At 42.5% G+C, this 27,903-nt stretch overlaps 1 protein-coding gene across 3 annotated transcripts in view; it reads right to left on the reverse strand.

Moving 5' to 3' along the window:
* Positions 1–1,646: 1,646 nt before the first annotated feature.
* Positions 1,647–27,903, reverse strand: part of IRF2 (interferon regulatory factor 2) — a 40,281-nt gene continuing 14,024 nt past the window's right edge. Inside the window, exons 2-10 of one of the 3 annotated variants that reach the window (XM_015624253.3) lie at positions 24,772–24,901; positions 23,750–23,857; positions 18,822–18,921; positions 18,034–18,210; positions 16,009–16,055; positions 12,408–12,519; positions 9,386–9,550; positions 4,367–4,413; positions 1,647–2,989 (exon numbers count right to left, since the gene is read on the reverse strand). In XM_015624253.3, the coding sequence (XP_015479739.1) occupies positions 2,678–2,989; positions 4,367–4,413; positions 9,386–9,550; positions 12,408–12,519; positions 16,009–16,055; positions 18,034–18,210; positions 18,822–18,921; positions 23,750–23,836 (1,047 nt within the window). In that variant the 5' untranslated portion in view covers positions 23,837–23,857; positions 24,772–24,901 and the 3' untranslated portion in view covers positions 1,647–2,677. Of the gene's footprint in view, positions 2,990–4,366; positions 4,414–9,385; positions 9,551–12,407; positions 12,520–16,008; positions 16,056–18,033; positions 18,211–18,821; positions 18,922–23,749; positions 23,858–24,771; positions 24,902–27,903 lie in introns of those variants that run through there. The other 2 variants (XM_015624254.3, XM_015624255.1) reach the window with 2 other exon arrangements.

Genomic DNA, 27,903 nt, shown 5'->3' on the forward strand with positions numbered 1-27,903 from the left:
AGAAGAGGGGATTTTGCCAAGCATACACCCTGTTCCCAGAGGAGGGGGGTGTATCTCCTGTTGCTCAGCTACTGCAGCAGGGTGGGGGGCAGTGGTTTTGCAGCTCAGCTGCCCTCCTCGCAGGATCAAGGGGAGAGCAAGCCAGGTTGCCTGGCCATCTGCATGCTGGTGTCGACTCTCACATGGAACGACCAGAGGGGAGATGTGACCCCATAACTTTTTCCAGCTATGTAAAGCTTAACTCATGGGTTAAGGTGAAGGTGCCTGCCTTTCCCTGCTGCCTACTCCTAAGTGTCAGATAGGCAAGGCTAAGAGCAGCAAATCCTTCTCCTGGCAAGTGGTAGCTCTTTGCAAACAAGTGTTTTTATACCCTGGGCAGCCCTTGGGCAACCATTTTCTCACCCCAGTGACCAGCCAGGCTTACTGAAGGCAAGTCAGGCAGGACACACAGGAAGGATAGCTCAGCCCTCACTCTGCTTTGGCAGCCCTGTTGGGAGTCAGGCTCCATGTAAGCACCTGAATCAGCCATGGAAAATAAGAAACTAGAAAGGTAAATGCATGACCAAATGAAAGGGACAGAAAGTAGGAAGTTTACATCCATAATTTTAACCCTTGCAAGTTTTCAGTCCCACTCCAAATACTGCTTGGGCATTCCTCTTCTCCCAACTCTAACCAAAGCTCTAATCTTGTCTTCCCAGGCCACCCAGCAGTGGGTGACAAAATAACAAATTTCACATGGACCTGTGATGAAACTTGGAACTGTAGGACCAGGTTAAGAACACAGCAAAATTCTTCTGTTTATTTTCCCTTTTCAATAGCCAGCTAGCATATCTCCCTGTGACACAGCCATTTTTGTGCATGTTATTGCTCATCAGCCCACTACACTGCTCTCAGCACACACACCGGTCAGGCTGGCATGAGAATGGCAATCACACCTGAGGGGCATTCTGTGCACATATTTTATGTACCTGAATCAATCTATGTCATGTCCAACCTTAAAAAAACTGTAAAAGGGTGAGTGCCCTCAACTTCTGTCTGTGCCAGCCCAAAGTACACAGCACTTTGCAGTGGACACAGCCTGCCCACCACCACAACCATGCAAGTCATTGTGCACCCTTACTTAGATACACTACAGCTTACCAGGAATCAGGACTTGACATCGTGTAGTAATGTTAAAAGCCCTGGACAATGCTAACTTGATTTCTGATACATTCCATTAATAGCTTGAAACTGCAAAATGAGATTTTTTTTCCCAGACAAGGATAATGTAAGCATGCCACAAGGAAATCTATGAGGAATGGGGAAAGTACAGCTGAGCGTGCACTGGGTGGGGGATGGATTTTGACAAGATCCCTTCCATGAGGTAACTTGCTCAAAGCACAGCCATGGAGTACCACAGCTGAAGAGGTGCCCCAGCTCCCAACCTCTACATTTGGGGCCAAACTTGAATAAGGCACCTTTGAGTTCTAGCTGCTCTTCCCATCTCGAGCTGTCTCAAGCACAGCTTCCCATTCTGTTGGATGGGTGCTCCAGAAATCGTAAAGGCAGCTTATGCTAATTGCTCACTCTGAGAGGTCACACTCACCTATCAAACCCATGCCATCTGGGGCTTCTGAAAGATTAAAAATGAGAGACAAACAAGAGGATTATTAAAAATTTAACTATATACCATATTTATTATCAATCCACAGGATAATCTGATTGCTACATGAGCTCATAAAAGCTATTTCACCTTTACAAAATTAAAAAAAAAATGTGCCACAAGGATGTCATAACTGCTGATAACCAAGGACTGAATCTTAAAATTATAAATTTTGCTGTAGAAAAGATTAAAAAAAATTATATTCACTTTAGAATTTTACTTTGAATAAAATATTCCCCTGTATAAAAAATAAAAAAGCTTGCTCTGGTTAGAATTAGAGTATTTTTCTTCTTTTTTAAATCTGGGAATTTGCATAATATCTCTGTAATAAGTTTATTTTCTTTTTTCTATTGTACCACGCGGCATTCAAGCATAGCAGATTAGAAACAAACATGATGAAAGCAGTCTCAGAACATATGAAATCCACATGGAAAGTTTTAGCTTCCTTTCCCTTCCTCTATTCTTTAAAGACACTTTAGCAAGAATAGCCTTGGAAAAGAATACAGGTGGAGAGGGACCTTCAATGTGCCATTAAGTAGAGCAAGGTAATAAAAGGCCTTTTGTAAGTGCTTTCTTAATAAGGTGCAGAAGCAGACTGCAACTTTGCTAGTACTGCACTATGTACAATATTCACAATAGATTTTTCTTTAAAAATATTCCAGCTAGTTCACATTTTCTCTCCCATTCTGAGGCTTTCAGTTCATCACAGCCTTGACAGCAAGAAGCGCAGCAGCACCACTTCCCTTGTGGTCGGTTGGTCCTCTTATGAAACACTGGAACCTGTGAGTGGGCCAAAGTTCTTGGGTTCTTTTCCTATGTAGCAACCTTGGAAATTGGGGTTCAGGTATACACACTGACTGCTGGAGTCCTGAGTTAAAAACACTCCGGCACTGGAGTCAGACACTGCAATGTTTTATATTGCCAAGGCTTTACCTTAGGGTTTGTCTTGTGTGCGTCAAGGGATGAACCTCTCTTAGAGAAACACAAAATACAAAACCAAACAAAACAAAGCTAAAAAAACACACTGTCAAAGGCTTAGCAGCTCTTGACTCTTGACTGGGTGATATCTGACGTTTTCTTGATGACGCTGGCCCTTGTCTCACGGTCTGGCTGGCTGCTGCTTGTGGAGGCTGTGGACACTACTTGTGGCAGAGGGATGTCTGGGAAAGGAGGCCAGGAGCTATTGTAAGGCAGTGGGCAGCTTTCTTCTTTGATGGTGACTTGGAGGTCAGGCTTGTTGGCTACAAAAGTTGCCATGCTGGGAAGCATATGAGAAGTGTTCCTCATTCCTAGATTGCTGAGATACTGTTTGCCTTCAATGTTTTTTTTCTGCCAATGAAGTCGTCCCTAGAAATAGGGGAAGGAAGAAAGATGGAAAGACTGTATAAGTGAACGCAACTTTGTTAAGTACTCCAAGTAACAAGATGAAGATAGAAATATCCACAAAATGCACAGGAATTATCCCAACTCTAAGAGCCCGAGCCTCTAGCCACTGGCTTAGGATGTCTTTGCTCTCAACCATTTCTCCTTTTCTGAAGTCATGTGCTTAAATTTTGCTGGCTCTCCAGCACTCAAGAGGCACTATCTGCTCTTCTGAATGGAAAATAAAGGCCTTATTCCCAGTATGCCAGAGACAAAAATCAATGCAGACATTTAGAACTTCAAATGGTAGTGTCTCCTCTGGTACCAGAGAGAGAGAGCATCTTCCTGCCAAGATGCAGGCACAGAGACCCAACACTACCCAAACTAGCAATACAGGGGAGGCTGCTTGGAAACCACTGTCACTTGACAGTACATCCCTCATCACAGGAGGGAAGATGAGCATCCAGTTGTTTGCCCACCACATATGCTGCAATGGCATGTTCTGTTGAAGGAGGTCTGTGGAGTCACTGCTGGCAGTCTCCATATGGGTACCACCCCAGCCAAGGCACCAGAGACCAGGTGGGTTATCTGTGTTCAGATCTGTGATACAGATGCTCAACTGGTGTTCCTCCAAGGAGGATTCAGAGAGCTTTTGGTGGGGGACACAGCAGGAGAGGGCTCTGCAAAAGGCCTTATGCAAAAATGCAGCTGGAGCACAGGGCATCCAAGAGCCCTCAATGAGCTTCACTTTGCCTTTAGTACACATGCAGATCAGTATGTCTGGTACTTTGACAGTAGCCCCAAAATAAAAGGCAAGTGGTGTTTTTGTATATGTCCAGCTCCTCCGGTTTTTTTCCCCACAGATTCCTTTCACCCAGCAATACCCAACTGACTGCTCAGAAAAGTTGCCTGCCTCACCTACCTCAAACATTCTAGCTTCATTTCAGTCATACATGAAAGCATTTCATACAATACCTGAGCTCCAGTGCCATTCAAGGAAAACTAAATGAGTAAGCTTCAAACCAAGACAAAATACTTGCTACCCAGCAACATCATGCATCATGTTAACATACTAGCTGGCACTGTTGATGGCTCTGCAGAACATCTTATTATACAAATTAACCTCGTAGTTTGGACAGATGAGGAGAAATTAATTTGTAGAGATATTAATTCTGTGTCAATCATCCAAATGTCTGTGTCCCCTGTCTGTCTGTCCTTCCTGGTCTGCTTTTCTCACCCAGCTATTACCAAAATGAATATTCCACTGGTAGACAGAGTTGCAATGGAGAAGGGGGAAAAATATCTCATGGCATGGACCTTGAGACCTTGGTCCAAACTGCTAAAAATCCAGACAGTGCTTACCTCTGCATTTTCTTCATCACTTGGAACACTGTCAGTTGTTTCACTTTCTGTCAAACAAAATAGAAACAAAAATTAAATTAATGCTATTCTATCTATAGTAATAAACTCCAACTCAAGAGGCCTGATGTATGTCCAACAAGTGGAAGCAAACAGTCAAGTCAAACAACCAGAAAACAATGGAGAAGCAGGGAGACCCTGCTCCAGCAGGGCTAGACAGTTACACAGTTATCACAGTTGGCATGTCTATATTCTGGAAAAGACAGCAACAGAGAGTAAAGAAGTAAAGAAGTAGATTTGTGTTTTCTGGGAAGAATCTCCAGCAAGCAGAGGATTGCTCCTTTCCCTTGCTCCTCTATCCCTACTCCAGGCTCTGCAACAGAAATTCTGTCCAAATCTTTATCTCCTGGCAAAATCAGCAACAACTCCACCCTAGAGCAGACAAATGTGGTTTTGTTTCATGACCTGTTTTCTCAGCCTGTCACTCAAGGGCTCGTTGCCACTTCTGGGGCTTTATTACTGTTGATATACTATGGTATAGTTGGTATAGTTTTGCTTTTGCTACCACTCCCCAGCCTATTTCTCAACCCTTCACCCACCACTTGAGCAAATGGTGATACTACAGTTTCCAGCCCCATCACCTCTCCCCACTGCACAGGGCCTCCCTCACCCTCATCACTTCAACCAGAGCACAAATAGAGAGGCACAGTTCCAGTGGGACAGCCATCCTCCCGCAGCTGCATCCCTCCCTTGCAGAAGAGCCTGAAGCCCAGGACTTTTTACTGGATTTTCAAGCCTACATGTGCCTGAAGACATATCTCCTACTGTCTGAGCGTCAGGCTCCTGGCCCATGGATGGTTGAGACTGATGTGCCTCAGATCCACCTGAGACAGGGCATAAACCCATCTTTACAGTCTGCAGCGATGGCTACTGCCTTCAGCACAGCCACTGGTTCCCCAGACTAAAACAGTGGAGGCCTGGATTGCAGGTTCCCCTCAGCTTGTGGGGTTTTGAACCACTGTGTTGTATTTCCTGGGAGGATAACCATAGGCATCTGTCAGGATACCAACACTCCAACCCCCACAGCAGGGCTGCACAGAGAATGCTCACCCACAAGGAACACAGAAATCACACAATTCAAGGAATGATGTGATGAATTATCATAGCAGGCAAGAGATCTCTGAAACCCCAATTTTCACCCTCAGCTCTGTGTTAGGCATTTTAGTCCATGCAAACTGCTTTGTACAGCCCCTGCAACTCTGCCCTCCCAGAAACCAGCCTCATGCTCTGCACTGGACATAACACAAGTGCTAAGAGAGCATGGATCATGGATCATGACTGGCAGTACCTTGCCATCCTCCCAAGGCTTGGCTAACCATTAGGTTTAGGCAGAAGAGTGCAAAGGGCTGAATCACTGTTTCATACCCCAGGATCTAAACTGTACCCAAAGTTCTTCTGCTCCAGCCCAGCTACTCCCAAAGCCAGTGCCTCTCCTGCACCAGTCTCCACCACAGTGTGCAGTAAGCAAAGGAGTAGTCCAAAACATTAAATCTAACTGCAATGCCCTGTGAAGCTAATGCACTGTAGGGCTTCTCTTTCACTGACCCAAGCAGAGAAAGATGTGCCAATGTGACTAAGTTGCTTAATTAAGCCATACTGGGGGAAGGAGAGGAAAAATTAATTCACACAAAGGAGAAGCAGCCCTGAAGACAGAATCAATAGAAGGAATCCATGTAAAGACAAGTAACAGATATTCCTTGACATGAAGAAGCATGTCACAACAAAAACAGAGTGATGCAGCTGAAGAGGAATCCATCCTTGGTGTTTATACTTAACAAAATGCTGAGCAAGAGATAGCACTATAGTTAGCAAAGCCAGGGAAGCTAGCCACGCAGGCATGGAAAGCTAGAGAGGTTATTTCTATCAAGAAACGTATTCACATCAGTGTCAAACACAACAGGCAGTTTGCAACAGCCCTGGAAATAAAAACCAAAAGGATTTCATAGATATCAGTGGATATATGAAAAAACTCCCATGGGCAACTCACACCATTTGCCTGAGTAACCTCAGAAAGGAACCAGAGGTGTTTTGAAATAAACCAGATTTTTGTAGGACAGCTCATATATCTGGCTACTTTTTTTGGTTGTTGTTTTTAGAAGAGCTCAGCTAAATGTTCCTGCACAGCTGTTATGGTCATACTCTTTCCTGCCATTCAGCCAGTAGCACCTGATAGAGCAAACCCACAAGCACAGGGCCGTGGTTCCTGTGGTTCTATACAGGTCTGTGTGGAGCAAGACAAAGTAGAAATGGTCACAGGAGTGTCCTATAAACTTCAGGGTTCTAACACACAGACTCTTGTCCTCAGTCTGGCCTCAAGAGCAAACATATTCTTAAAAAAATTAAAAAGCAGTTCATAGAAGAATTCAGGCTGGAAGGGATCTCAGGAGGTCTACAGCCCAACCTCTTGCTCAAAGCAGGGCCAGCAACAGGACTACATTGGGTTGCTTTCATATCCCTTCAGGTCTTGAAAACTTCTGAGGATAGAGGCAGCACAATCTTTCTGGGTATCTTGCCCCACTGTCTGACTGTCCTTGTGGTGAAACAGGTGATATTTTTTCTTGTATCCAGCTAGACTGAATTTTTTTATTTCAATTTAGCCTGCTGTTTCTCATCCTCCTACCGTGCACTGCTGTGAAGAGCCTGGCTCAACCTTCTCAGGAACATCCCTGCGGTAGAAGCTGCTGCTATGAATTCTCAAAACCATTTCTTCTACAGGTCAGACAAGCCCCAGTCCCTCTATCTTCTCACAGAGTGAGAGGCCATACACTGTGTAGCCCACCTCTGCACTTGCTCCAGTTTGTTTTTAAGTTTCTTGCACTGGGGAGGTCAAGACTGGATGCAGTACTTTTAAAGTAGTGCAGCTAGTGCTGAGTAGTGTAGCATAATCACTTCCCTAGATCTACTGGCCATGCACCTGAAAACTGGTGGCCTTCTCCGTGGCTGAGGTGCTCTGGTGTCTTGTGCTCAGCTCACTGCCTACCCATCTTTCTGCAGAGCTGCTCTCCATACCATTGGCCCCAGCTGCTATTGCTGCAGATCTCTTCCTTCCTATGCACAGGACTTCACATGTGCCCCTGCTAAATTTCATAAGGTTTCTGCTAACCCATTCCTGCAATCTCTCCAGGGCTCTCTGGACGATGGCTCTGCCTTCAAACATATCGACTGGTGCAGCCTATTTGGTGTCACCTGTAAAGTTCACAAACATGTCTGCAACATATCTTCTGTTCATCGATATATTAAATAAGACTTGTTCCAGGACAGACCCTTGCAGTACTCCACTTCTTACTGGCCTGTAGGTACAGTAGCCAGGATCATCAAGAGCTGCCTTGAGATGCACTCAAAAGCATGCCAGTGGCATGAAATTCTGTTATCTGAGTTTCAGGCTAGCAGGTCCAGGTACAAGTTAGGACAACTGAAGGCCAGCAAGGTACTAAGACAGTGTAAGGGGATAGCAGAAGTATTGCAATCATCTTCATTTTCCTTATGCAGCCTTGTTGCAATGGCTTTACGGCAGGTAGGTCATGATTTGCTCACGTCAAGATGGCCACCAGACCACCCTTTTCTGTCATTCCCATTCAAGAAACCACCATGACTTCCAGACAGAACAGTGACTTCTGTTTGCATTTCAAGAATTTACATCCTATAGCTGTAGTTAAAAGATTGAATAATTGTCCTGTTTGCATAGATGGAAAAGTTTTCCAAGAAACATTTGTAAAGAGGAAAAATGTTTCAAAGGCCCTTGTCTCCCTGCTGCTAATAAATTCAAGAACTCTTATATCTCCCTGCCTTAGGCTTTGCAAACGTCTTCTAAATGCTTTGGTCATTGCAGACTAAACATGTTGGGAAGCATAATCATTTATCAACATGTGAGACTAACAGTGGAGACAATCCAAAAGAACATCATACTATTCACTTGGTCCCAAAGATAAAAATTACTAACTACATACTTTATAAAATGTGTCTGGAAGAAATTTCAGCCTAATGAGTCAAAGGCAAAACCATGTATAAAGTAACAAAGTGCATGAAGAACAATTTACACTTAAATTTGCCTTAAAAGGTGACATTTGTGTTTCTACCCAGTATCCTAAGGCTTGCAAATTAGCACCATGTTAAAACAGAAAGAACAGATTGGATCTGAAACCTTTTCTACTTTCAAATGTGGCTTTGTCCTGCTTCCTATGAAACAAGGCCTATATGATTGTGGGGACTCTATATAGCATGACCACACGTACATTTGTGTCTGTTCTCTCCTAAAAACTTCCGAACACAATGTTAGGCTTGGATAAGGGATAAATTAGTGCCAAAGACTCTTACTTCCTAACAGTTATACGAAAATAAGGGGCCAGATGGAAAGAGAAACCATAACCACCCTCACTGGGACCAGGGGGAAGCCTGTTATCTTCCTTTTAGGTATCAGAGAATCCAGATGGCAGGCAGACGTTGGAAGCCAGATGTCCACAGCTCTGCTGCTTGAAAGATCACTCGTTATCAGTCACTACATGCCTCTTCTAGTCTGCAGCAAGACAGATCCACTCCCCCCAGGCCCTCAGCTCCATATCTGCATACATGCCACTAGTGCACCCCTTAGCACTGCACACTGTGCTGACACTGAGTAAACACAAAGCAAAAAAGACCTTTGATCTTTAGTAAGGCAGGGAGCATGCCATTTGTACCACTGAAAACCCCTCTCTAAAAGACCTCTGCGTGATACCTAAAAAAGTTCTTTTTCCATTACTCGCAGGCTTAAACCTGCAGCTCACATTTCCAAACTCAGATCTGTCAAGTTGTTTCCCAAGGAAATGAGCAGAGGACTGTGCATTTTTGAGTTTCACTAACAGTTCAGAAGGCAGATGAGTACACATTTCTGAATCTTTGTTAGCTACCCTAAAAGAGCTCCCTTTCCCTTGATGTCTTCCAAACACTTCCAGAAAAAGGAGTGTAAAGAAATGCCCAGTTGCTTACCTGCATAGGATGAGACAGGGGAGATCTGTAGAGGATACAGCTGGCTCATGCTGAGGGGCTGTTCATCGCTTTCTGTTGTCACCTCTACCACCTGACAAACATCAGGAGGGTTGGCAACTATCACCTGCTCCTCACTGCTGCCATCGAGGTGTGACTGTCCTACAACTTGGGATTAGAAACAAAAAAATTGATTACTGATAACATCTTGACCCTGTTGAATCTCTAAGAGTCTGCTTTGGTATCTGACTGAGTCTTCAATAGTCTCAGTACTTTTTTCTATGCCTACCACCTGCTTTCAGAGGATACAAGTTTCAGTGAGAGTTCTAAAGCAAATCTGCAATCCTCAACAAGCAAGCTGCCAACATCCCATGGCCTCTGAATGCTCTCATGTAAAGTATACAACAGAAGATCAGAACTGGCATGCAAAAACCTGGGCACGGGGTGATGCAAAACACTGTGGAACTCTGATGTACATAGGACATGAATCTGTGAAAAATTTCTGCTCCAGTTAGATGGCTATTCTCACCGACCCTCATAACGCCATCGCTGTTACGTAGAAAATAACATTTGTACCTGCAATCCCCACTGTCTGTGACAGAAAGCTACAGTTTGGCTAGCTATTAACAGAGGGGTTTCCTATTGCCCCAGGCACATGATATTTAATACCAAGAGAGCACATGAAATTTAATATCAAAGGAGTGTTACTTATTTCTACAAAGTGAAGCAACAGTGGATGCTTTCCAAGTGTCCTGAAATGCTTTGCAGATATTAGTTGTTCTACACAACAACCTTTTGAAAAAGGTTGACAAACCCAGGTACCAAGAAGTTACTGAGCAAAGCAAAAGCATTGTAGAAGCCAGAATCTCACTTGTCTGAAGCTGCTTGACAGAATTTCCTCTGTCTCGCACAACTCCTCCTTTCATCCCAGCTGTATGACCACATGACAAATGCATTAATCCAGCATAGAACTGAAAGCCACAAGTTAGATCAGAAGAATGCACAGGGATGGAGCCATCTCAGAGGATGGCTAGCCTGAAACCATGGTTACCCAAGGGAAAGACCATAGATACTCTTTCACTGAACATAAAGCTTCAAAAGGAACAAAAGGCTAAATTCTGTACAAACAATGTTGTGTTGCTCAAACAGTTCATTTTTTTCTTGATCCATGAGGGTAAAAACATGTAGGCAATGAAATACAACAAATCTTGCAATTCTTCTGTTAAGTAATCTGAGTATACCAATTATTAAATTTGAAAATGTCAAAAGATAGTATCTATTCGTGCATGAACTAAGATAAATAAACATGAATGCACATGTCTATACACATAATCCACTCCTGCATTCTACCTTTAGACAGGGCTTTTTGAAAAAGAAAAGAGACAGGTATTTTTCACAGGGAAAAGCTGCATATTATTTTGCTTTGTGAAGTGCTAGGTAACCAGTGGAAAAATATTCAAAACTTAGATATGTATTTTAAGAAACAATGCCAGCATAAAGAAAATTACATACATACTGGATAGATTTTTTTTAAAGTTGAATCACTACATTTACTACAATTATGTTTCAGATATATTGTTTCCCCTTTATTTCACCTTACCTGGTTTTGAAACAACAAGCTTTTTATTGAGTGTGGTGAGAGTGGTGAAAGAGCACACACAGTTAATTTTTTATCTCAGAGAGACCAATATTGCGCAACCCACTCAGGGTACGAGCAGGCTATCCACTGTTTTATCTTTTTCCTCAATACCTGACAAATTCTTACCCACCCTGAGAGATAAAATGCACAGCAAAACCTACTGCTCACTTGGGCAATATCCCACAGCTTCCAGTAAGCTGCATGTATGTCAGAAACACTGCAGATGCTGCTTGTCTTTCATTCCCTGCAGCTGATTTCCTGTCTTTCTGCAGAACAATTCTAATTATCTTTTCCTCCCTGTTTACATTAAAATCCTTTCTGCAACCCTAAATAACAGCTTCTTTCTCCAGTCTGGATAAGGAGCACACCTCACATCTCAACAATTAAACAACACTGGATGGCAGTTCCCTATCCGATCCTCAGTCAGTGAACAGGAAGCACTAATAGCACTATGGTGCTACCCCTTCAAGTTATAATAGTAGGAACAACAAACATGTTCTAATACTCTTATAAAGCAACAGCTGATAAAATGAACTGCCATAAAGAGAGCAAAACTACTCACAAACTCCTCAGCCACACAAGTACTTCAGGGGAATGACTATGCAAAACTGGGACCTAAGAAATGGGATCAAAAATAGTCACTGCACATGATTTCTGCCATCTCTCCAAGCAGAATACTAACATATTTGTCACATTTAAAAGGGGAATTCTAGACAAAATGGTATGTGGGTCATATTACTAGGAGCTTTTGCTGCAATGACAACCTTAGCCAAAAAAGAGCTGTCAAAGCCCAGTCCAATTATTCTACCAAGGACCAATTATTCACATGCTGAGATGACAGCTATTTTCTAATGTACTGGTTTCTAAATGCAGTCTTTGATGATCGTTTTCATTAGTTCAATGATGTTAAAAACTATCTCTGCTACTGAGGTGTCAGTAAAAAGAACCAAGTTTCTACATGTTGCCTGCTGGTTTGAACTTCCAAATAAAATGGTGTTCTAGACAAACCTTTGCTTTAAGCAATGGGAAACTGCTGTCTGACTGCAGTTTAACTCCTGTGTGACATTGGCTCCTCATGGCTGAGGATTCCCTGTGGAATAAGTCCCCATCACGAGAATACAGCTAAGACAGCACTGTAAGTGCCTTACTCTCCAGGGACACACCCCAGTGGTACAGTACTGCTCACTGTCTCTGCAAGGTGGTGGGGCTGACCTGCAACCACAGTCTTGCATGGCCTAGGCTACTGAGACATGGGACTACCTGACTGCAACTGCGGCTTTCCCTGAAGTGCAAAATGCTGATGGAAAGAAAAGTCTTGAAGACCAAAAGGGTTTTTGAAGTCACTTGTGTGCTTAATATCTAAAAAAAATGCATAGGAGTACTTACCTACAAAGTTCACTGTACTGTCAACTTCATTTTTTATACTGGAGGACAGGAAATAGTCAGAAGTGACATCATTTAGCCCATTCATCCCAAAAGATGATTCAACTGGCTCTTGCTAGAATAAAAACAGTAAAGTTGGGTTAGGATTGCATTATTTTAGGAGACAGTTCATCTCTTTGTTCTGAGATGGTAATCCCATCATTTCTGCCTGCCATATACCCCCCTGCTCTCTGCAAGACACTGTTTTAACACAAGTATTTCTCTGAGGAGAAGCCTAAGACTAATTAATTTCCAAATCTTGTGCTTCGAAATGAAAGCTATTTTTAGCTATTTTCAAATTTAGAGTAAGCCTTCTGAGAGCAGGGAAGTAATAAGCTATTTACTACAAGAGATTAACATTTGAAACAAACAAGGAAGAAACACTGCTTTAAAACAGTACTCTATTTAATATTCATCCTCGGTCCCTTCCAAATATGTTCTCTTTGCACTCTCTAAAAGGAAGCCTTAGTTTCTGTACAGCAATTACTAAATTCTAGCCTTATTTTTTCTCTACAGCAAGCCTTAAAGCAAACCAAAGTGTTTACACTAAATACAGCCTTTTAGATCACATCATAAACATTACCACAGGGCAACAGCATTTGGAAAACACCACCTGTTCTACACAGACTGAGCTTTCCACAAGATGCCTCACTGTAAGCCTGATACACTTGAGTGGGAATCTAAAAAAATCCCTTCAGAGTCGACACCAAAAATTTAATTCCATTAACTCAGGTTTTCTTTAAAAGGATTATTCTACACCTGCAACTTCCTCCCTGGTATTGACTCTCTCACAGGCTTATAACGTCTTGGTTATAACGTCTAAAGTCTTCCGTTCTTACTCTACCAGCCCTGCAAGGTACTCTCCCCTCTGAACATCTTACTCTTCTCCCCTGCTTGCTGAGCCAAAGATACCCACAGAGAGGTGCAGAGCTGTCCACACTGTGCTCATTTTCACTGCTCTAAAGCATTTCATCAAAGGCAGGGAAAAGGTGAGCCTCAGGACCTGTGGTGCCAGTTCATCCCTGTACTAACCATATGAATTGTTATCTTTGGCACAAAATACTGACAGTTTTTTTCTGGATGTCACATGCTGTGATTGTGATCTACTCAAAATAATTGTCACTTCAACACAAACACCTCCCCAGACACTAAAGCAAGGCAAACATGCACCCTGTCCCAACATTCCTCGGCACATCAGAAGGGTGAAAAGTTAAGTGTTAACAGCAACTAGGTCTTTGATGAGATGCACCAGTTGTGCTGGCCCACAGGTCAAAAACTGGAGAGCTGGAAAAGATAAAATTAGCTGCTATTGATCCATTGAGGGTCACAGCTGCAGAGATAGGTTAGGGCTGCACACTGGAGCCCTGAGTATCTGGTGTTGTGCAACACAGCAAACACAGCAGCCCCCATGGAAACACTGTGTGTGCAGCACTTGCTGAACTTTACTGAGGCTTGATTACAGAGAAGTTTATTTAGTAGCCCCCTTCAAGCTTCAGAAACAATTATGCATCTTAGAACTCAGTGATGGTGCCAGATCCACAAAAAGACTTGGATACTGTTGGTGTTAAATCACCTAAATTTTCAGTGTTCAGATGTCTAGCCTAAGCTAAATGCATGGGGCAAGCTGTCAGTAAGATTTTATAAATGTCTCTCAATATGGAGCTGCATGGTCAGAAGGATACATCTAGGAAAAGGTAGAATTTAAGCCTCAGTTCAGTCCTGTGTTTCAAAAGAAACAGACTGGTTTTATCTGAGCTGCTCTGACATTTCTGTTTCCTTCTCACTATTGAGAATTCATTTTTCAAGTATTTATTTAATTATAATGACAGTCTCTGTTTGCCCAAAAGCCCAGTGTCAGGAGACCTATCTGTGGGGTGGGAGACTTGCTTGCACCTTTGCTAATGTGGAGCAGGGATTTGGTAGGGTCCAGGACTCTCACATGCACAGGGATAAGCAGTGAGTGCCTTGAGCACTCTGCTCAAGCTCAGCCCAACAGCAATTGCTATGGGTGCCCACAGGATCCAGCAGTGGCAACAATGGGAAGCTCACTGCAAGGCTCTTGCTATGCTTAAGTCCCTTTGCAGATGCCTGCTCAGATTCTCAGCTTCTCCCTCTGCTGCTATCACCTCATTGCAGTTCCCAGGCGAATTGTGGAGTAGCTTCCCACTGGGCTCCACTGAAAAAGATTTTTCAGGGTAACTGAAAGGCATTCAATTCAAAACGTGCAACTCAGATCTCAGGAATTCACATCACCAAGCAAAGCAATTATAAGCATTTTTCATGCTCAGAAATGGGCATTTGCTTTAATTCATTTACTCCCCTTCTCCACTACTACAGCCTTCAACATTCAACAGTCAGCCTAACAGTGGCTGAGTACGGAAAGAGAAGCTCTTAAAATACAGGCCAGCCACTGCACACATCCATCAGAACAGGGAACAGACAAGAGCACTACCTGACCCCAGCTCAGAGCTACAAATACTAACAGTAGGTATCTCTGGTAGGTAGGTGTATGTGCTGGCACACTGCTCTTTTCCAACCAAAGCAGTTTTACTGGCCCCCTCTGAACATCAGCTGCCATCAGCCACTTTACAACAAGCACACATGGCTGTATGAGCCAAACAGGGTAGTTAAAAAGTGGTTCCTGTAAGACAATTTAAAAGGCATAGCATTCTGATGTGTAACTTCACAAGTCACAGCTGCTGCAGCAGCACCCGCTTTCCAAATGGTTTCAGTGGAGGACTTTTTCCCACATTTCTGGGTTCACCTGGCCCAGAGAAGTTCCTCCCAAAAGGCTGCAGAGCCTGGGCCCAAGCAAGGGTGGCACAGCCCTTCACAAGTGAGCAGCAGGGGACCAAGATACCCTTGCACACTAGACACAGCTGCTACACACAGCCCAAGGACACCAATTTTCCTAAAAGCTAAGAGTCTGAAATCTCTCAGATTTGCTTTTTTGTTAAAAAAACTGAAGGTGAGCTCCTGCTGGTGTGAAATACTGACCACCTCACAGGTGCCCTTAGCAGAGGTGTGAAAGCTAACACCGTGCCTCACAGGGACATCAGACGTCAGTCTGGGCCCACACTCTGAACAAGCAGAAATCTCAGGCTGTGACTGAAGAGCTTCACAGCTGAGGCCTTCTAACTGACAAAACATGAGCACAAGGTGCAGCTCTGACCCTTGCCTCAATGAAAATTAATTTCCAGTGCTTTACACACAGAAATTAATTGCTCCAAAAGGTAGCTCTATTGTTCAGAAGCATTCCTTCCCTAATTACTGTACTTCTCCTTACAAAGGCAAACAAATGGCAAACGTATTGCTGAGACTGCCAGTTTTCCAACCTCCAGGCATTGTAACACAAGGGCTGTGTCCACTGATGACGTAAGTCACGGCTTTAACAGCCTTCACATTTCAAAGGGAAAAACCCCAAACATGCCGGGTAACTGTAGTTACTTAACCAAACCACAAGCATTCGCAAGTACCCACCACAATATACTGCTGGTGTTATTAAAAAATATTTGCAACAGATTGTATTCACAGGCTCTTGCACTATTAAACAGACACGTTTTACCTTAATTTGTTTGAATTTGTCGTCCTTCTCAGATTTCGTTTTTTTTCCTGCAACAACAGAAGGAAGATTTCATAAAGTCCTGTATGCCATGAGTTACCCTTCACACTTTGTATATTCACCAACAAATAGCCCTAAAATGAGCCTCAAAATGGCAGGACTTCCTAGTAAAGGGAGAACATATTTTGCTTGATTTTACCCTTCCTTTAAGGCCTGGGCAGCAAAAAATTCACCTTGAATGCTGTGGATTTGTGTTTTAAAAGGCAACAAAAAAGAACCACTATGGGACCAAGGAAAGCAGCTGCAGTCAAAAAATCAAAGTGAAAAATATGGAAGAATGACAAATTAAAATACAAGGCCTGTTAAAAAGAAGGAACGGGGAGCAAAATATTCTTAAAGGGAAGAAAAATCAAAATATGTGTCCCATCACATTTCTGACATTTTCTCTGTAGCTACAGGAAAAGGGAGACTGTTAATTGATTTAATGTGAAGAGAGAACATAATAAACCTCAACCAGTATTTTTGTAAATAGTTGCAACCTGGTAGGGAAATACATATTACAATTCATGCAAAAGTGGTTTATGCAATCATGCTGGACTTGGGAATCCCAAAAACCACACTGCATGTGACCCTCACAAAATGTCCTGAGCCTTGGCAGACCCCAGTGTTGCTGCCCTTGCTCTGACCTGATGAAGAAGCTCAGTCTTGCTGGTGCAAGCTCAGCTCTACCCCACTGTTAGCACAGAGTTCCAGGAGTTTGTCCCATCTCTACTACACGATACCACAGAAAATCAGAAATGTTTGCAGCCAGATTCTTTCGTTACCATGGCTGTTTAGCCACATGCCACAAAAAAAGGGCATGTAAAAATATACATGAGACCCAAACTATGTCAAGGTTTTACAGTAACTGGACTTTCTGCAGAATCTTCTCCTGCTACAGCCCCCAAATTCTCAAAATCTCAGCTTTAAAGAAGAACTTCTGTAGTTCCTACACAAATCTACTGCCAAGGGACATGTTACAGTCCTGGGGAATGTGCCTAAACATATAAAATACACTACTGACAAGAGACGGAAACAGTTTCAAAACAAAAGTTCTACCTTTTGCACGTTGATCTCCCTTTCACAGTATGATTCTATCCCAAAAATGCCAGGCTTCATCATTTCCAGTCACACTGACCTTAAACTAAAGATCTGCCTTTCACTTCTCAATCTAAGAAAACAGAAAACTGTAGCTACAGATGAACTGAACCATATTTTAGAGGAACACTGTGTGTTTGGTTTGCAGGTTGTCTTTTCATCCAAAATTGCAGACAACACAGGATACCAGAGAACTAAGGAAACCATTGTTCTACTGCATAAACCAGTAAGGAAGCCATATGAAAGCTCATGAGCACTAAATAAACCAATGTTTCTGCTTTGAAAGAAACCAAATACTCATGAGATTGACCTGGTGGTTAGGTCTCCTCCTGGCAGGCAGGAGATTTAATCCCTAAATTTGGGGATTCAGGCACTTTCCCATTTCACCATTATTGTGCTCTGTGAGCTGGTTTTTCATGGTCTTTGTAACTAACAATGTAGTTTTGTGGCATAATGTTCTGAGCAGAGTGTACTGCTCTCACTGAGCTCAAGACAGCCAGTTTAACTGTACTCTTGCTTGAAAAAAGATACCAAAATATCTGCCACCATATTCTGAATGACCCCTACACAGTTAAATGTGTTGAGTTCTAATACCCCCAAATCATATTCCTTGACTGAAGGAGACCTTGGACTAGATTCTGAACACAACTCCATCAGCTTTAACAGACAAATATCAACACCTTGGGGGTATCACATCTCATTGATCCTCTCTTCTGAATGTAGCCCATTTTTCATGCAGCTGTTCCTAAGCTCTAGTAATTTCCCAGCCAGCCAGGGCACCATGTGCAGCTTGCATTGGTGGCTTGTTGCATACTGAGCTACCTGCAGTAGGCGTTTTCCTCAACACAACTCCCTCAACAACATTTCACATTGACAGGCTCTGCCCTCTACCTTTTTTGGAAGGTCTTTCAGATAACGGCAGCATCCGGTACACCCTGAAGGCATTGTTTCCTTTCTTTATACTTTTGTCCTTCACTTCTTCTATGTCAGGCAGGGAGTTCATAGCGCAACGGAAGTTTGCCTTCCATGTCTTTGGATCGGGTTTATCTACTCCTGACTGGTATTTTCCTAAGCAAGAAAAGAAAGTTAGGCACATATGTCATGTGACTTGAAGATTCATGGCAAATTAATATCAGTGTAGGTTAGCTTCCAGTTATCAGCCCTTGGTTCCCATGACAAGCAAACGAACAATACCTGAGGTTGCAAGAGAGTGCTGTGATCTCATTCTCATGCACATTTCTAGAACAGCTGATGAACAGTTTGTGCTCAAGAAGGACCCAGGGTACTGCAGATCTGATGTGACTCCATAAAAACATGGAAAAGCTTGCACAGCATTTACCTTTATTATGTCTGGCTCAAATCCATAGAAAGGCATAAAAAGCCTAAGGGCCTATGTCTACAAAGTGCTGACTGTGCTCTACATCTGACAGTTTTGAACCCAATGTTGTTAACATTTAAATCAATTAAGTTTTACTGTGTTCCTCAATGCAAATGAGTTATGGCACTTCCATTAACCTGGAGAGTATCATAGGCCTTAAAAAAACACTTAGCCTCCCACAAATCTGGAAACTTAAGTTCACTCTCTGTGTTAGTGAAAACAAAGACAAGAAAGAAGGAAATGTAACTTTAAAAGGGAAAACAATGTGAAAATCTGTCCTGCAAAAAGACAGTTCCAATACCTGTGTGAATTGCCCAGTTTCTAAATAAGGGAGCATCCTTTTCAACATCCCACCCGTGTCTTGCGGCATGCATCCAGGGAATCTGAAAAATCTTCTTCTCCTGGAAGAGAAAACAAATAGGAAATGCCAACACTGACAGACTTGAGGAATCTTCTGATGATTTTAAGTCACCAATTTATAAGCACAGTTTCAGCATCTCTAAGTGTTTTGCTCCTTTCTAGCCCAGTGTCACTGTCACTGAAATCAACCGGAAAATATCCACTGGCGTCACCAAAAGCAGAACACAGTCCAAGTCTATGAAATACTCAGAAGCCACTTCAGGGAAGATAAGCCTGGCAGCTTTCCAAGCTGACACACAGAAAAAACATGCAGTACTACACATTTCTAAGCTTGCATACAAAGGGTAGTTTTGTCAGCACAGACACTTCTATGGTTAGGAAAAATATATCCGAAACTAAACAACCATAGGAACACAGCAAAATCAAGGAATTTAGATTCAGCCAGTAAATACTAGCATGGTGAAGAAAAAAGATCTTGCAAATATGTATGCCAAGCAAGCAGACATAAGAATATATCAATGGTAGACATCTCTCCAGTGGGGATAAAAAAAACAGACATTCTTATGAAGAAGTGCATTAAAGATACCTGAACACATTTTAGTTCAGAAATTTTAGACCACTTAAAGAAATGCAAAGGAAGGCTTTTTACAAATTCATTTTTTTAACACACATCTAAATCAGGGCATGCCTTACATGGTGTCAGTATAAATTGATTCCCCAAGGGATCATGGAAGATTCTGGCAACTATTAAAGATGATAGTTTTAGCATGCAGCTCCAGCTCTGGTAGCCAAATGGCTTTCACAACTTGAATAGCCTGTTTCCTACACTCCTTCCACAAGCTCTTGGCACACAGGATACTGGGCCAGAAGGATGCTGGATCAGATGTGTTTTTATGTCACACAATATGGTTGTGAATTCCCTTGTCCTGATCTAGAGGGCTGCCTCAGAACTCTTTGTGCTCTTTTCTGTAAAGCCATACAAACTGAGTTTGTTCCACAACCCTTGTTTTTTCTCCCATGTTGGGAAGAATACTTATCTGGCTTCACATGCAGACATCTTGCACTAAAGAAACTCTGCCACTGCAGATTTAGATCAATTTATCATTCTATAAGGAGAAAAGTACTTCCAGGGCAAAATGCACCCTCCTCCTGCAGCAGTCACCTGAGCTATGCTGCCTGAATTTCACCCTAAAAGAGCCTATTTCCCTCTACTGACAACATACAACTCTAGACAGGCAGCTCTCATTTAAATGTCTGTATTGTAGATATCTGGTTGGGTGAGATGAATCCTTCACCCTTTCCCTTCCCCCAATAACCACTTTTCTTCCCTGTCTGGTTAATATTTCACTCATTCCAAGGCTAGGTTTATTTCCCTTCCTTCCCTTGTGATCTTATCTTCTTCTGAACCTGTGTTTTGTCCTTCAACTCTTGTCTTCAATCCTTTCTGTCACATTTGCTTGTTCAGAATTGCATTCTTCCCTTCTTGCTTGGCTTCATCTTTAATTTGGGGCAAGCACTGATTTAACATGTTCCTCATTCCCCTTAAGTCCTCACACTTTGAATCTTTCTCTTAATGTAGTTCCATCACTTCTGTCACTTGTCTTTTGCCTCTTTGTTTTTCCCTCTACATATAAGTAAATCATCAGCAGAGATACCTCTTTCTCCAACTCAAAGCAGTCAAAAGGAAGCCTCAAAGCCACTGTTTGTGGTCCACAACACTACTGTATTCATCAGACCTAGAATAAGCTTCCGTGCCTTTACTCTTTCATTGACTGTAATAAGCATGGGAAAAAAATCCTACTTCAATAGAAAACAGTTTCTATCAACAAGAACTTTAAGAATAGACCAGATTAAAATAGACCATATGATAATTCAAAACCTAGCAGACTGAACAAGACTCCAGACATAGCATGCTGTCATCATCAACTGTACTCACTGCTTCAAAAGAAGCTGCAAGGACACTCAACAGCAGTTTAAGTGGTCATTACAGAAAGCTATTCCCAATCTCAGAAGTCTTGAAGCACAGGAATTATACCAAATTATAACACAAATAACAAAATCACAGAAGCCATGTGTATTATAATTTTATAATATATATATATAAAGTTTACACTCCTACACAAAAATTACAGATTTTCTCATCAACTACAAAATAGCTAATTTTCCCTGAAATCCTGCAAAGACACCTGATTACATCAATACCATGTAGGTGAGTGTTCTGCTCTAGTTTACCTGGCTACCTTCTATTTAAATACTACTTTACTTTTATCTTTATTTCACACATTATCAAACATTACCTATATGCTTCTTCAGTCAGTGCTGCCTAATAATGACCGACCTTAACAAGAAAGAGCTCATCAGTGCTTTCTCTCAGATTTGGAAGCCCATGTCCTGACTGGTCCAGCACTCAATCTCTGGACTTTTGTGTAGGAATCTCATGTTTCTGTTAAAAAATTAGCCTCACCTAAAGTCAAAAACATAACCCACAAAAATTTTGTGCTGTAACAGGAATTGCTACCAAACTCTGATGGGAATACCAAAAGGGAAAAGCTGTGACATTCTCAGAAATAGGTATGAAAAGGAAAGTAGATCAAACCTCAGCTGCTTAGAGCAGCATGGTGCTACTAACATCAAGGTTATGGTTTCAATCCCTACATGGGCCATTCACTTGAGAGTTAGACTTGATGATCCTTGTGGGTCCCTTCCAGCTCAGGATGTTCTGTGATCTGTGATCACTTGGAACTCTGGCATTGCAAAATGCTTGGTGCAAATGTTTGAGCATGAGATCACATACTAGCTACAACGTCATAGGACAAATCTTAGCATCCATCTCCAAGATAATACTCCAAGCATCCTTCAAAGCAGTAGGTTGCCTCTCTGTTACACTTACTCAGAATGTATCCTTTTCCAGACCCACGAGGAGCACTGACCTCTCATAATGCCCCTCCTCACATTCCCTCTGTCCTCTACTGAACTATGTTGTTTCATTAACACCTCCCAGTTTTGTCTCTCTGGGAAGGTAAAAAAATTCCCTTCCTCCTTCAGGCCACTCAGAAGGATAACATTTTCACCAGAGATATACACAAGTATTTACATTTTAAGCCCTATAAGGAGGGGTTTGTTCTGGAGGTACAATGATGAACTGACAGTAGGGGAAAGAATTATGTGTCAGCTGTACCTGATTTGTCATTTCTGAGAGAGGTTTAATTCTTTCTTCAGTTCAGAAAAAGCCCCCAAGAATAGACAGCCAATGACAACCCAGAATGGCACACTCATGAGTTTCATTCTCTTGATAATCTGACACATCTTCTTATCTAAACTGTGAACTGTCCCTAACCAAACTCTGATTAAAGTACTACAACCTATAAAGCTGATTCTGTGGGTATAGAACAGGCTGTGATACACACGACACTTCACTGATTCCATGCATGTCTTTGTTTATGGTCAGGATTCACAGTAAAAATAGAAATATTTTTGGTTTAATGATCCATTGTTGGAATGAATGCGTAAACATTTTTAAACAGAAATGCTCAGGAGTGCAATTTTCTTGTTGAGCATAATGAAGGCAATCCAGGCTGCTGCCAAATCAGAGGGTAGAAGTGGGGAATCAGAGTTTAATAAACTTCAAGGCAGAGAAATTATTTCAGGATTTGGCAGGAATGCCCAGCAAAGGACAGCAGATATAGACTGTCAGTAGGAAACCTAACACCAAAATAGAGATATTCAAGGAGAAGGACCTGAACATGGGACTCAAATTACAAAGACAACAGTAAAAACTGGTCTCCTCTTCAGCTGTGACCCCATTATGCATGAACAAGGACCTACTCAAATTCACAGTGCAGCTAACTAGGGAATGGATAAAGCAATATTTATTTACCCAGCCACAGTATGAGAGTCACTGATGTAGGAACTTACAGAGAAACAAGATTCACAGATGAAATTTAAAGCGCAATTGATAATTTCATAGTCATGACCATTTCTAGCTTTGAAAGCTGAAAAAAGAAGTAGTAATTTCAATTGTCATTCTTCAACTCCAAAAATGAGCACCTGAGTACCACAACTACTACTGCTATAGGGAGGATACCAGATTATTTGGCTTAGTGACTTAATCAGACAGGCAGTTTCTATGTTTCTGCACCTGATTTTGTGCATTTCCACCCATTCTGATAATAAAGTGGCCTCTGTAGCAAAAACAGCTTCATGCTTTTCAGTGTGGTGAATTACTCTCCTGTGTAGTGCAGAAAGCACACAGCATTTCCACAATTCATTACTATTCAAAGTCTCAAACACACTCCTAGATTTTACTCAACCAATCAAAATAAATTCAAATTGGGCACTGACATTCTTGAGCTCATAATTGTGCTCTCAAAGTGTCTTGAGCACTTAGTAAGAGCTCAGGACCAGGAATATTACGTTTGAGTCACCCTGTTTTCTCCCAGGTTGAGAAGCATCAGAGAAGCCACACAAGTCTGAAACAGGAGATTGTTGCTTCAGCTCAGAATCGAACACAGAACACAGTCTTCCTTCTCAGGAGAGTATTTTGAACACATCCCTCTGATGCTACTTGTTGAACAATGTGTTCCTAGGTTAAAAAAAAAAAAGGCCAAGCAGAGTCTCCAGAAACACTCCCTTCAACAACAAAGAGTTGGAAAATGCTTTTAAATGAGCCACAAATCCAGCAGGCCAAAGCAGGACGCTTCAGATCTGGCAGGCAAGGCTGGAGGAACAGGTTCAGCAGGAAGCATTCAGCTTTGCCCTTCCTCCCCACGTCACCCCTTTGAAAACCTGGAATGAGCTGATTTACCTATGCAGACCTCAGCCACTGCTATCAAGTTCCCCTTCAGCACATGCATGCACAGCCCCCCTTACCTTATTTAGCCATTTCAGCCCCGGTATTCTGTTAGAGTTGATTTGTTCTTCCAGCCAGGGCCGCATCCGCATCCTTTCGACAGGCATTGTCACCCACCTGTGAAGGAGCTGCAAGGAACAAGGGACAAGATTATTTGTTTGCCAGGCAGAACTCCCAGGCAGCTCCTCCACCTCTGCTCAGTACACTTATTAAAGCTTTGCAGGCACTGAATGACTGCAAATATAATCATTATTTTAGACCTGTGTGTGAGCCTCCCCTAAGAGCAACTGAGATGATAAAGTCTTTATGGCAGAAAATACTCTTCTGGTACACTTGTATGAGGAAAACCTTCACCTGAAGATGACATAGGATATTGGCAAAAGCTTGTCTGCTGATACAGGTGGGATACCAGAAGTCACAAAGAAAAACACTCTTGGAGATACCTCTTTTTAGTCCACATACCTGCATTTGCAGAAGACCTTTTTTTTGCCAAGAAAAAAAAAATGTAACGAAAAAAATCACATGCAGGAGGTATCACTGTACTAGCTAAAATGATGCTTCTGCTAACAAAAAGCTTTCAAATGGATATTTCAGATCCATGAACTTGACTAGAATTAATAAAAGTACATTTTACATCAGCAATTTAGCAGACCACTTTGGTTCTGGCTGAGTAGTTTGACTCCCTCCCTTCAGCTTTCTCTGATCAATCCAGTCATTGATTAGCTGTAATTTTACATTTCAATGCTGTTCAGCTATGAAGTGAGTGCTTCACACACCCCTCAGCTGCACTACACCACCTTATATTATCCAGTTAAGACTCAAACAGTCTTCTTTTTCTGTCTCTCTCACACATGCACACATGACCTTGATGCCACTTCCCTGTTTAGAGCTGTAAATTATTGACATAAGAGTCCAAAGTCTTGAACCTGAGGCAGAAAATTTTGAAAACATTAACCAACTGGCACTAGATGTAGATTAAAGCACCACATTAAATGCCTGTTAAGCACCCTGGAACCCATCATTTCCACATTCAAGTACTTGCATTTAGGCTGCTGCTTCTCCTTGCTCCCTCTGCACCGGGCTCAGCTCCTTCCTCTCTCTTTTGCTCTTCACATCTGTGTTCTCTGCATCATTCTTAACTTCTCTGCTCCACTATTCTTGCTACCTTTGATCTTAAAAATAAAAAAGAGAAAGAAAAATTTGAAAGCATACAGCAATGGCACAAATGTAAATGGGTTTGTTCTCGCTTCCTATGGGAGTACAGACATGGGACAGACTAACAATTAGGCAGTACCAAGCCCACACCCAGCACAAGAGGAAGAAAAACGTTCAAAGTTTCCTCTCATTGCTCTGAGGACATGTATTTCCTTTAAACTAATAAGGAATTAAAACCTGAATGTAACAATAAGGTACTTTGAAGTGTTCTGAGCATTTACCAGCAGCCATGCTCACACTAATCTCTTAGCAAACGCATTGGTATTTTGTTTACTACTTGTGCTTCGGCTGCAGCCTCTTGCAGTAACTATGAATTTCTAAAATAGCTCAGAAAATGGTTTTAACTGCTCAGCTCCCTTTCAGGTTCACTTCAGATATGAAAAAACAGCCAACCCCAGGAATCCAACAGCAGACAAGCCCTTGTGCATATCCCTTCTCTGTGTAAGAGGGAAGCTGTTTTCTGGGCAAGGGTGGTGTAGGGGTTTAGCTTTTTTAGTCCCCAGGTTGGTGGCAAACTGCAGGCCATGCTGCTGCACCCCTCCCCTTGGCACCAACAATCCTCATCCATGTTGCAGAATGTGTACAGGAGATCTCTACCATCTTCCCCTACTACAGTTTGAGTCAAAGCTGAAAAATGCAAATGATACTGTACTTAAAACATGAGCAAATTTTTATTTGTCTGACAAAGAAGAAACAATTATCTGCAACAGATGCATTTCTTCATAAGGTACCTTTAAGTATGCATGCACTTTGAGACAATTCCTGGAAACAATGTGCATTAGATTCAACATTCAATATGAATGTTCCCATTTAGCAATCGGACTCATCTTCTGGGTAATGAGCCCCTAAGACAAATTTCAAGCCCATCTGAATGAACAACTAAGACAGAAGGCAGAAAAGTCATCTTGAAAGCAGCAGCAATGAACCCCACTTGGGACAGACAACATGGAAGAAACAGAAGGTGCCTTTGTACAAAAGCAACACATTTCAGGAAATGCGAAAGCTGCCAACAGTCACTACTACAAAGGAAGCCAGTCTTGCCCCAAACAGCAGAGTTGAGCCAACCTGTCTTTTCCCTTCCACATCCCTGGGGGCTTCTCCAGCTGCTCCCCTGCAGATGCAGCAGAGAGATGCTCATCTCCTTTTTTGCACCCTGGGATTCCTCTGGGATTAGCAACTATACCTGTCAGCACACACCTTCCCATCCATCACCCACAACAAGACAAATTAATCCCAGGTAATCAAGAGAGAAATTTAGCTTGTGAGAGGAGAGGAGTGTCTCCCAAGACCTGTTCATCTGAAATTAAATTCAAACCCAGGTAAAAATAATCCTACAAAGATTTTCAGCTGGAGGGAACAGTGGGAATCTTCTGGAGTTATGTCCTTCACAGAGGAACACAGCCATGCTTCTGCTCATTAAAATACAACCCCCAGCCCATGCTCCTTTAAGAGCACATGCTGCTGAAAATAAAGCTGGATATCTTCAGAAGACATTCCCAGACCTGTCTGCCTCAGGACAGCACTGACCACAATGGTGCTAAAATGTAGCAGGGTTCTTGTCAGTTGCATGTCAACAGCAACCTTTTGATGAAAATACCAAGTCAACTCTACCAAGTAATTGCCAGTGGGAAATGAAGGTGCCACATATCCATCCAGAGCTGTCAAATGCATGATTTATTTGTACAGAAAGAAACATCAGCTTCTGCAGTGCCTTAAAAGGAGCTCATATCTGTCCATAAATGGCAATACTGGATGCACTGGAAGCCTTATTCCACTGGCTCCAGGTGGGAAAACCTGGAGTCCGTCCATCAGTGAGTACAGATCAAATCACCTGACATTAAGAATCATTCCAGTTTGTAAAGATGTTTGAAATGCTCCAAAATAGGCAGCAAAAGCATGTAAAGTTTTAGGGGTCATTGTCTAACACCATGCCAGCTTCACCATCCATCAGAATAGATCAATTATAAAACAAACCTACAAAGTCAGAAACTAAGGTGAGCCCTACAAAACAGCAGGTATGGCATGTTTCTTGCTAGCCTCTCTCCAGTGTTTACCCAGCTGAAAGAAAAAAAAGCAGAAACAGTCAATCCTTTTAAGGAGACCAAAACATCAATATTTATCATCTGGAGCTGGCTGTAACACTAAAAGCACTTACCCACCTATCTCCCACTCCTGGTCAGCCTCCATGTTGCACTTCCCTGCACATTCACACCTAGAAGAAGCTACATACAGCCATTGTATATTTTGGACTGGGGGCAAGTGCACATGTAACAGTATTTTCAGAGCTGCCAAGGCATCCAGTTCCCACTGGCTTCACTGCTACCATGACCTCCTGAGCTGTGGTACCCATCTGCTGGCCTAAGCAAACCTCTCCAGAAGCTTGGTTACTTTTGCCTGCCTGAACCTTCACACTCTGGTTAACCAGGAGTAATGCCTGTCTTGGTTCACTTGATACCATCTTCCTCCACACTGCAGAGACCATGGATGGAGCCAGGGAGAGGAACAGAGCCAGCTGGGAGGAAGAAAGGAGCAGAGGAAAGGATCAGCACCAGCTCCACTGGTGGCAAAGAAGCACCTCATATTCCATCACCCTTCAGTCCCATCCCAGTTTTGCTGCATACTAACACTACTCTTTGCATAGGAAGCTTTCTGAAGAAGTCCAGGAACTTAGCAGGCTTACAAGTAACACCTCTTTCTGTGGAGTCTTCCTCATCTGTTTGAACCTGGACCATGGCCCCCATCCTGCTCACAGACACAAGTGACAGCACAACCAAGAGAGGAAGGCACTCTGGCATTAGTGGTAGAAAGGACAGGGAGGAACCCCTTAATCCAAAACTGTTCCTGTGCTTTTAGATCTGAACAGTACTGACCCCCAGCACCTCTTTGGTGAGCACATGGGAAAATGATTAATACTTGCAGAAACCCAATGTTGAAGTCTTTCTGGCATTGTGTTGAAATT

Source organism: Parus major, chromosome 4, assembly GCF_001522545.3.
Source record: "Parus major isolate Abel chromosome 4, Parus_major1.1, whole genome shotgun sequence".
Taxonomy (NCBI): Eukaryota; Metazoa; Chordata; class Aves; order Passeriformes; family Paridae; genus Parus; species Parus major.